This window comes from Manis pentadactyla, chromosome 12 (assembly GCF_030020395.1).
Source record: "Manis pentadactyla isolate mManPen7 chromosome 12, mManPen7.hap1, whole genome shotgun sequence".
NCBI classification, from domain to species: domain Eukaryota; kingdom Metazoa; phylum Chordata; class Mammalia; order Pholidota; family Manidae; genus Manis; species Manis pentadactyla.
Genome location: NC_080030.1, coordinates 31,015,679 through 31,026,573, shown reverse-complemented (window position 1 = coordinate 31,026,573; position 10,895 = coordinate 31,015,679). Strand labels below are relative to the sequence as shown.

Here is a 10,895-nt window from a genome sequence, read left to right as displayed (position 1 = left end):
CAGTGGAGGCCTGACCCCGTGGTTATGATCCCCTCCCCGATGGGTGGGGGCAGCACCAGTCCAGCGGCCCCAGGGCTGCGCTGCTGAACTTGCACAAGCTGTCAGCTGCCGAGCGCCTCTAACCAAAGCAGTGGGGAAGGCAGAGAACTATTCCGAGGGACTGGGCTGGCTGAGGGGCACCCCTGGGGGCAGACCCACCACCCTCTGCTTTAGGTCCAGCTCTCATTCAGCACTGCCAACAGGAAACGGCGCTACTATTCATGGCAAAGCCTTGGAAACCCTAACTTAACACATGAGGTGTGCTGAGCTGAGCTGAGCAGTCTGGGCGACGCTTTCAGGACCCCTCGGGTCATGTGGCCCGACTCTCTGGGGCGGCTCGGGGTTTACAGGCCCTGGCCCTGCTGAGGCCGGCCTCCTCTTGCCCAGCGTCCAGCGCAGTACTGGTGGGGAGACACCGGTGCAGCCTGTGGGACTGCGTCTCGACGGCTTCCTCCAGACAGCACAGTTCTCAGGTCACTGACTTCAGAAATCACCGCTGCAGGGAGGCTGAGCTCCAGAATGCTGCTGTGCCTGGCCTGCTCGGCTACTCAGGCATGCTTCAGGCGCAGACTTTCGGGCTGTTTTCTCTGTCCCCTGCAAGGAGGAACGCAGCCTGAGAGGCTGAGACTATGCTACTGGCCATGTTTTCCAGAAACTGGCCTCCCCCTTTCCATCTTGAAGATTTTGAAAGTGTTCCATTTTTCACCTCATTGTCTTTCCAAGGTTACAGATATGTTTCTTAACACACTTAGCAAGATATTTAATATCTCATTTGACAAATATTTAAATCACTTATTGCCATTAAGTTACAGCATTTCAATATACACACTGCCTGACACTTTCTCTGACACTGGCAACAAGTGCGGGTATGTGGCGGCTGTTAGCCGTCTCGCCGTCATTAAAGAAAAAGCCAAGAATTTTGAGTACTTGAGGTGCTAATAGCACAATATAGTCCTCTTTAGTTTTTCATTAAGTACATTTTAATAGATAATATACATATCACCGCAGATAAAACCATCACTGGGAATTACTAAGTTGATTGCATATTTTGAGTTATTCTTTACGAAGAGAAGTAAATATTCACTGGTAAGGCAGCAGAGAGCTGGTTGAGAGACTCTCAGCTACTTCTATAAAAATAGTCTGGTTAGTAAAAATAGCATTCGGCACATTTTCCTTAGCGTGATTATTCCCAACGGATCTGTGGCGCTGCAGCAGCTGGAGGAGCTGTCCCTTCATAGAGCCGGTTCTCCATTTTCCATTGTTATGCTGATGGTTTTTTAGTCATTCTGGAAATAAACACGAAGTTCAATGAGATAACTTCACTGCCAGCCTCAAAGGCCTTGGATGGCTTTAAGATGACACCTTGCAGTATTTATTTCAACTTAAATTTTACAAAGACAGCAATTTCCTATTTCATGTTCACTTCATGTTTTAGTAAGTGAAATTCCACCACGTTGTATTAGCTGCCTGATCACTGTTTCAAATTCAAGAGCCCAATTCTGCCCTGAATCGAGTTTCCCCAACTGCTACCAGATATCCAGGCACCCACACCCCCGAACCCCACTGCCTCTTGAGATTTTGTTTTCATTTTCCTTAATACTTCAACACACAAACGGTTGAATTAGATTCTGCTTACTCGTGTCTGATAAGCCGTCCTCCCTGAATGAGCTGGGCGACTTCATTTGTGGCATGGCACGCGAAGAGAAGCCAGTTTCGAGGCTGTACCTTGTAGGCAAATCTCATGAATGTCAAGGAGTAACAACAGAGGGCTGCCAAAAATACCAAAGCAGAGAGAAGCCATGACTTGCCATTTAGAAACCTTAGATTTGACAGCACCAGAGATGCCCCGGCTGCTAATCCCAAGAAGAACCTCTCCTGCTGAGACCACAGACGACAAAAGCTTATATGCTTCCATTTGAGGAGGAAGGAGGCTCACCAGATACTTTGTGCTACTCTCGGGTATCTTGTTACTTATTACTCAACTGCTTTGGGAGCACATTTTTAGGTAGAGTGGGCTGACAAGTTGTTTACAATCCATTATCTAAAAGAATTGCTATTTCATCCCCTCAACAATTTTATGGTCAAATATCAGGGTTTCAAGTAAACTTAAAGACACTACTTTCAAATAAAGTTCAAGAGGACACGTTTTTTACCTGGGTGTACTAAACTGAAAGGCAAAAAGAACCTTACTCCTTCCTAGGTAAATATTCCAAAGTAACCCTGTTCCTTCCTCCCCTCTGGAAAAGTAATGCCTTCAAAGCCACCATATTCTTCATGTGACTTTCTAATGCTGACCGTAGTGTCTGGTGCTACAAACTTGGAATGGAAGCAGGAGCTAAATTATGCTAATTATATACAGAGAAGTCCTCCCAATTATTCAAGCCTGCATCCTCACCGAATGTCATCCGCCCGCTGATGATCTCTGGAGACTTTTTCATGTCATTGATGGCAGCAATGGGAAGACCCCAATTGGCTACTGGGCCCCAGAAGTGCTATAAAAAAGGAGAGGGAAAGGAGAGAAGAAAAAGACAGAGCTGTTTCTCTTAAACAATAATGTGTAATCTGAGAAAACAAATATTCATACATACATCTTGGACTTTTCCTGGTTAGCTGATGGACGCATTTGTTCAAGAGTTTGCCTATGACTCAGCAGTTCTTGCAAGATGATGAGCCCAGGACCAGAAAAGAATTTGGCAGTTAACCAAGGTCCCCACCAACTTCCAGGTCACAACTAAGTGACCTGATTGTCCTAAGAGAACTGGTGTTAACTTCATCCCCATTTGCTCCTCACAACTTAAACTTTGTCAGAACCCTTCTCCATAATGTGAGGTTTAAATCCATCAAACTTCTTTCTCAAATTGTCCTTAAGCTATTTGTCAATACCTCTGTCAGTGCAGAGCCTGAGTTGGGTATCTTTTTGAAGGAACTTAACAGGAGAAACTGCTTCCCAGCTCATATGAGCTGACCTAAGATCAGAAAACCTCAAAATCTACACTAAGAGCCCCACACACTAAGACACTGAGGTTGAAAGATACTCTTGAGTAGCAACAGTCTATATTAAGAAATGGACTGACCTATTTTACTTCTACAACTACAACCTCCCAGGATACCCAAATCATGCTGTCCCTGTTTAGCAGCAGGGATATCTATACAATTTAATTTAATTTCTAAGGTGGAAGTCTGGCTTTTCCCATTAAGTTAAAAATTGTTTTATTAATGTACAACTTACAAATAAAACTTTTAAATATAAAAGTTTAGCCACACATTGTTGGCTAAACACCCTTTTTAGTTATCAGAATATTAAACAGTGCTTGACTAAAACAGAGCCTTTAAAATAAATTCAGACTGTGGCATACCATTCTAGACCTGCATTTTTAATACTGAACAGGAGTTATTAAAATAAAAGAATTCCATAAGAACTGGGAGACAAGGGAAATACCATAAAAATCAATGAGAATACATTTGGAATGATAGTAAGAGTATTTTGAAATGTTTACTTGACATGCTTAAACGCAAACAAGAGGCCTATGCCTTGACTAGCTATAGAATGGCAGAGCTCCTACACAGCCAGCATGGTCAAGCACGCGGCCTGAGGTAGTGCCCTGCATAGTAGAAACCGCTGGTGGAAGGCATCTCTGAGGGGCCATGGGGGATCATTTGTCCAACTGTGTTAACTGGGTGCTTCCTGAGACACTCCCTGCTGACACTTTAACATTTCTTTCATCTGGAGGAGGCACAGCCATTTTCCTTTCTTCCTTGGCCCCCAGGCCCCTGGGAAGGGTGGTTTCTACCCTCCACGACTACTTACTGCTTTTCCCACCTGTCCTTTTCTTGTGTGTCACTTCATTGTTCAGCTCTGTTATTCCATAGTGATCTTCCTTTCCTCCTTTCCTGACCCGGCCTTTCTCCAGGACTATATAGACACCTTGATTGTAAACACTGAGAGATACTTAAAATATATTTCTTAAAAAAAAATCTCAACACTAGTTCACTAAAATATCTAACCTGAGAAAGCTAACTGTGCATCCTTTTTATCTAGTGCAAGCTTCTAGTTTTCAATTCCCGTTTTTGAAGTAAGTGTTAAGCGTATGCTCTGTCAGACATTCGCCAGTCAGCATATGGGCCCTGCAGAAAAGTTAACATCTGGGTGGAGGAGCCCAGCCAGGGGCGCAGGGGGCCCTGGGCCTGAGCTTAGCAGCACAGTGGCTGGCTATGCCCTCAGGCAAAGGAAGCAGGGTCTGCTGTCTGTAACTTTGTTAATGCAGAAAGTCTGCAAGAGCCTGAAGTCATGGAGAAATGATTCTCTTACCGTACTGTTTCATGAGAAGCCACCAAGGTTCAAACGGGAGACATGGAGGGAAAAAAAACCAGATCAGATGCTTTGAAGGATTTCGGTTCCATCAGATTACTTCAACAGCAGACGCGCGTTCAATTTTCGGTAACAAGTATGCTGTGAGCAGCACACATTTTTTTTTCCTTGAGAATATCTAGTAATATTTCTAATAACAAATTTGACCTAAGGAAATTAAATTTTAATTTTATGAAAAATAACCTTAATCCTTAGAGTGCAGCTGTCCAACAGAAACACAATGCAAGCCACCACCAGGAGCCACGCAGGTGATTAAAAAATTTCTAAGCCATATTAGCAAAAGTAAAAAGAAACAACAGAAGTTACTTTTATTAAGTTTATTTATTCTAACATACCAGAACATTTTGAACATGTACTCAGTCAAAACTTGGCAAGGTATCTTTTTTTTTTTCTTACACTAAGTCTCTGAGACCTGGTGCATGCTGACCTGGCACGGTAGCCTGGACTGGACATATTTTAAGAGCTCAGCTGCCACCTGTGGTTTGTGGCTCTCAAACTGGACAGTACAGGCTTAAAGGGGGGATTTCTCTGAAAATGACAAGTTGGAGAGAAGTACAATGCTGCCGAATTCTAATAACAACAAACTTTTACTAATACGTTCACAATAGAACGTGAAGCCCTAAAATAGGCTTGTAATTTTATATTTTGTTCACTACTGAAACTGGAACCTCAAGTGGTGCCTTTCCCATTTATGAAGCATTCAAAAACTATTTGTTGAATAGTAAAAATTTTCAGTGTTAAGTGTTTTCTTGAATGTTAAACTTCATATCATTTAAAAATACATCAAAATTTTGTAATGAATGACTTTTATTTCTAAATGGCAAGTCTTTTTTCCAGGATATAGCTTAACTGTTCTGTTAAGGCAAAATCTTAAAAGTTTAGCTCCTGAAAGAGTCAGGGAAATAAAATGATAAAGCCCTTTATAAATGCACTCATACTCTAGTTGTTCTGATTTAGAGGTGGAGGAGGTTTTAATTTCCAGCATGATAATATTTGTTGACAGTGCTAATAATATGCTTCAGGTAACTTCAATATGAAATGTGAAAAGCCTAGGAAAAGCCTGTCTTTCAATGTCAGTGAATTCACAGAGAAGGGGCTGGAGTTGCCAGAGGCAGGAGTAAGGGGTAAAATAGGTGAACTGTTTTTTTTTTGTTTACATAGTAAGTAAATTTTTTTCTTTAATACAGTAATGTTGATCCCTTTAATAGTGATTTAATGGTTGTAAAAAAAATTACGGAATTAAGACTTTCTAAATATTCCTGCTAAATACTAAAATCCACAACTCAATATCCCTTAATTCCACATCAGAGTTGTCCAAAACACAAATCAACCACTCAAAAAAAAAATCTAAAAAGCATACCGGTGCACAGCCAAGCTGAGAAAAAAAAAATTCCAGTTTGTACTAGCATCTGTCCCAACAGAAGCAAAATTCATAAGCAACATACAAACTGCAATTTGAGGACAAAGTAAAACTGCATAGCAAATAGACTTGATTTTCTGTTATGCTGCCTTTATTTTATTGCAGTGAAGGTTAAACAAAACAAAACAAAACAAGCCCCCAAACACGATTTTCTTGCTCCTGTGTGACACCAACCCTCCCGGAGGGGAAACGCAATCTTCCTGGTGGAGGAGCATGGAAGCCCCAAAAGGGAGTGAACTTTACCCACCATGGGGTGAACTTTACCTTGTTTTCTCCTTAACGGGAATAGTGGCCAGTTAGTTCAAGGTTTCTTCTAAGCTCATTTTTATTTTCATGTCTCCTGGCCACTGTCAATCTCACTTTTCTTATTTTCCAAAAATTCCTCACAGTAACTCTTCTTTGAAAGTACTGTAGTTTGGGGAACTTACAACTTGCTTATAGAAATGGACCAAACTCCGGAGCATAACGGTCTATTTATAACACAACCTAAAGTAAAGCTGGGTGAGATTTTGAGATACTCCAAATTGAAATTCTCTTTCTAGGTTGAAGGTGCTCACCTGTGTTTTATTTATTCTCACCAACTTTTATCAGATTTTCTAGTTCAAGTTAAAGCGAGGGAGAGCTTTAACAATTAAAATGTGTAATACTCAACAGTACTTAGCTGGTCAAAACGAAATTGGATAACAGGCGGACCTCTGGAAACTGGACTGAACAGATATGAGACTGTTACAGCCAGTTCTGCTTCAACACTCAGCTTCATTAACTTTTTCAAGGTCAATTACACAGCAGCAAAGTTAAACCAGGAGCCGGGGATGGGAGGCCGTGCAGCAGAGAGAGGGGGCCATAGAGGGAAAGGAGGTGCACTACGCGTACCTAAGCCTTCACTGCTTTTCAACACCAGTCTTGTGCATTACTGTTCTCCTCTAAAACCTAAGTCAACATTCCTGTTTTGGCTTCACAAGTGTGGTGCCCACAGGATCTCAAATTTTCTGCTTGATCTAGATAATCAGTTTTCTATGTAGCAAGGCAAATGTTGAACTCTCTGATTTCTAAGGTCCATTCCAACTCTAATATAATTTGGGAAAGAGTTTCTGTTTTCTACTGCAAGTTCTCACCTGGGTAGTAAGTATAATTCCTTAAAGCTCTCTTGGAAGCAGAAGTTAATATTAACTCAGAATATCTTATTAACTGGAGAATATTCACACCCTCCTGATTAACTGACCTTAAAACATTCCAGGACCCAGGTTGTACTTTAGAAAACAGCCTTTGCACATATATCCAAATACATACATACATATGCATATATGTATATGTGTGTGTGTGTGGATATAGAGACACACATCTGTTCACCTCTTTCAGGACGGGAAGTAAATCTCTAAATGAACTCTGCACAGACCTTGATTAACTTAATCATCAAAATCTATGTCCTACCTCAGAGATTACCTGCTCATTCCCACTTACTCTTCTTAACCAAAATTCAGGAGGGAGAATGAGAAGAGGAAGAGTAAAAAAAAGAGCTATCACCTTTTACTACATCAAGAAGGTATGTGAGGAAACAGTTCCTTAAAAAAAAAAAATGAATAGTGATCCACAAAGTTCTTGATTCGAGATCCTTATTAAGAAGAAATCGGTAAGACAAGATGGAAGGCGCCAAAGAGAGGACCAGAGCGCAGGGGCTTGGATGTGGAACATTAATACAATACAAAATAAGCTGAACACATTATTTTTGTCAAGCATGATGTCATTAAACAGCTACCAAAGCACAAAAGCGCAGTTAACTGGCCCAGGACCACACGATTAGAAAGCAACAGAAGTAGGACTTGAATTCATCACCTAGGTTTAACAAGAGTAATTACTTGGTATTATTTACTACTGAGACCCTATTTAAATGTCCCAGCTGTCCCAGAAATTCCTTTTATGCTGTTTTTTTCCACACTAGATCCATTGATTTTGGTTAACTTTTCCCACGGAAGATAAGTAACATTTTAAAATACATTTGGAAATCCACTGTAAGAAAGGCCTCGTAATCTTGTTCACAAAATGTAATTGACAGTTTATAATCTGTGTGAAATATGACTTTAAATTTTTGCTGAAAAATTCAGCTATGTCATTAATTTTTAAAATTCTCCAACAGTTTCAGTAGGCTTTAAAAGGAATGCAGATCTTCAGCTGGTAGGAAGTGCAATGCAGGGAACAAGTTACTGAGGAAGTGAGAAGGAATAGAACCTCATTTCTGATCAGGAGAGGCAGCAAGATTTTCTTACGTTTTATTCTCCTTTGCAAACAAAAAAGGGGCAAGCAGTGAGCAAGAAACTTGGAAGAACACAGAAATCTTAACTCTAGTAGGTTCTAGGAAGAAAGGCTTCACTTACTGGGAGAAAAAGCTAAAATAGTTTCTCATGAGTTCCGAGTTCAGACCTCACTACCCTCTAGCATGGACTGGCTTCAAGAAATCTGCTGTTGCCAAGAATGGCAGGTCGTCAAGGCCAGTATGACATCTCACTTCATCCATTCAGTTCACAGAAGCAATTTCTGGTCAAAATCACAAGAGCTTCACACCTCACCCTTGAGATTTTCACTTTTTCCATTACAGTACACTTTATAACATGTTTCTGCTCACACACACAAAAAAACAGCAGGATGTAATAAAAATATATAGCGATTTGGAGTTTCCAAATATTTTCACACCCCTCATCCAGTTTACTTTTCTCAGCAACCCAACCAGATGCGGCATTATCATTCAACCCAGTTCACAGCAGAGTAACTGAAGTCCACAGGGACTGACCTGCTCCGGATCACTCAGCTAGCAGTCATTCTTCTGAAACCTATTCTGGTCCCCTCCCAGGTAGCACTGTTTTGGACCCCGTGATTCTCTTCATTTAGTCAAAGCCTAATTAAACTAAGTAACACTGGAGAAAGAAGTGTATAAACATTAAAGCTACATGAAGTTCATCTTGGAAAAAATGTTAGACCATATGTCAAGTAATCAACTGAAAAGCCTGGATTTCAGAAACCTACCTAGCAAGGAAAAAAATTAGAAAAGCAGAGCTAATGCTCTTCCTTGAAAATATGTTAAACAAATTCTTCCTATGTAACAGAACGGTAGGTAAATCATCAACATATTTCTTATATGGATAAGACATAATCACTTTACTTTTACTTTGACCAATTTTATCCTTAGCTGTACTTAACAGAAGACTCTTTATATAAAAGACAAGTCATAAGTAAAAACTAAGGTAATACCGAAGGCCACAGAGAAACTTCTCTGTAGGGACTAAGAATATCCTCAGCATTACTATTTGGCTCAGATTTTTCCAACACATCAGTCTGATAAACTGCTCTGCTCCACAGTACTGAACATCAACCTTAATCAGTCACAGTCCTATTTAAGTACAGAATCTTCTTATTTGGACAGTCAGGACTGAAGCTTTACCCTACTTCTCTGTAAAATGGTAAGTAAACAGCATTTACAATAAAATTCAGAATTTAAAATTGTTCTTTTCACATTGGTAAAGTTAAGGTGCCTTTATACTGTACCCTTCGGATGGTTATTCTGGGGTTATTTCACCGCAGCTGTCATCAGTTTGCCTCTACACACAATTAACTACCAAAAACCCACAGCCCTACACTTCCCTGAGTTTTAAAATCACACACAGCGAAAACTAAAAATTACACTCCTAAATAAACTATTGAAAACTTTCAGTAATAAAATATTTTGAAACAAAATAAGAGGTAAAAATAAAATATAGAAAGCGTGTCTTCGTGCCTGCCTTTCAGTGCTGAACGCCCTTTATTCTACAGGAAAGGAGGGGTTAATGGAAAATAATAAAAGTATGCCTTGGAGACACATTTTTTTATTTTGGTTGCCAGGATATTCTTTTATAAAAACATTTCAGATTTGTTTCTCTCCCACGCTTTAAGTCCTTAAAATGGGAAACCGAAAGGCGAATTGGACCTGGCACCCGTTATTTCGGTTTTCCGTCGCTTCCCACCGCACACCTGGCGGGCAGGTGCAACGAGGAGCCGCGGCCCCGGCACAGCCCAGCCGGGAACAGCCCCCGCCCAGCTCTCCGCGCCCGTCCGCGCAGGGGCAGGGGTCCTCCCGCCCGGGCTCCAGCCGCCTCCCCGCCGCCCCACCGCCCGGAGCCCAGCCCGCGGCCCTGCCCTTGAGCCCTCGCGACCCCTCTTGCCCGGCGGCAGTGACCGCGGTCACCTCATGAGGTAGTCCCGGAAGTCCTTGCTGCGAACATAGTCCGCCGCCTTCCGCACCAGCGCTCCCGCCATGGCTGAGCCGGACAGCAGGTCGCCCGCCGTGCCCTCGCAGCCGCTCCTCGCAGCCCAATGACCCCGGCCGAGGGGACAGCGGGACTCGGGCCGCGCCGACGCGCTAGCCTCACGACAACCGGCCCCGCCTTACGGCCGCGCCGCGCCGCCCGGCTCTCGGCCAATGGGACGGTGCATGGGGCGGGTGGGGGTGGGGAGGGGAAGAGGGGGAGGGGCGTTGCCGTAAAATAGCCCGGCGGGCACGGATTAGCCCACGGAAGCCGAGCCCGGAACCCCGGGCCAGGAGACAGTGCGCGGCGAGCGGCGTGGCCCCGGCGCGGGGTGTCGGGTCCCAGGCGCAGGCCAGCGTCCCCGCAGGCCTCCTGGGAAGGGTGTGGCCGGGGAGCGCATGAAGCCGGCTCGGCGGCCCAGCCGTGGGCAGGGGTTGTGGGCGGTTCTGTCCGACCCGTGGGCTCCCAGTCATTTAAGGCGCCTTCCGTGAGGGCGGAGGAGAGGCGACAGGAGGGCGTCTCTCGCGCCTCTCCAGAGTCGGCCGCGACGGGACTGAGCCCCGGGACAGGGACCGGCAGTCTCCGCCTCCCCCGCGGCGCGGCCGGGCCACAGCGAGCGCGTCCGCCAGGGCCCCAAGGGGAGAGAGGGCGCCAGGGGCACACTGGCTGCAGACGGGAAGGCGGGGCGGAGCGGGCAGCCTACTGACGGTGACACTGGCCACCCGCACGGGCTGCGGTGGTCCCGGGGCCCCTCTAGACGACTGTCTGCATGACTGCATGCAGGGATGTGGGG

The 10,895-nt window shown here is 43.9% G+C and overlaps 1 protein-coding gene across 2 annotated transcripts; it reads right to left on the bottom strand.

Annotated features, from left to right (window-relative positions):
* Window positions 1-996: 996 nt before the first annotated feature.
* MPC1 (mitochondrial pyruvate carrier 1) lies at window positions 997-10,222 on the bottom strand. 2 transcript variants are annotated; one of them, XM_057490290.1, is made up of 5 exons: window positions 10,042-10,222; window positions 9,178-9,181; window positions 2,435-2,531; window positions 1,676-1,808; window positions 997-1,325 (listed from the first exon to the last, which is right to left on the bottom strand). In XM_057490290.1, the coding sequence occupies exons 1-5, from the start codon at window positions 10,110-10,112 to the stop codon at window positions 1,301-1,303; spliced, it is 330 nt and encodes a 109-aa protein (XP_057346273.1). In that variant the 5' UTR covers window positions 10,113-10,222; the 3' UTR covers window positions 997-1,300. The 2 variants fall into 2 exon arrangements, with proteins under 2 accessions (XP_057346273.1, XP_057346272.1); XM_057490289.1 differs by lacking the exon at window positions 9,178-9,181 and having other exon boundaries at window positions 10,042-10,211.
* Between the last annotated feature and the right edge of the window lie 673 nt (window positions 10,223-10,895).

Coding starts and splice junctions, on each gene's coding strand:
- MPC1 (XM_057490290.1), bottom strand. CDS start 10,112: ATGGCGGGAGCGCTGGTGCGGAAGGCGGCGGACTATGTTCGCAGCAAG. Junction 1,809..2,434: donor CAGCGGGCGGATGACATTCG/GTGAGGATGCAG, acceptor TATTTTTGGCAG/CCCTCTGTTGTTACTCCTTG. Junction 1,326..1,675: donor GGACGGCTTATCAGACACGA/GTAAGCAGAATC, acceptor GTTTATTTCCAG/AATGACTAAAAAACCATCAG.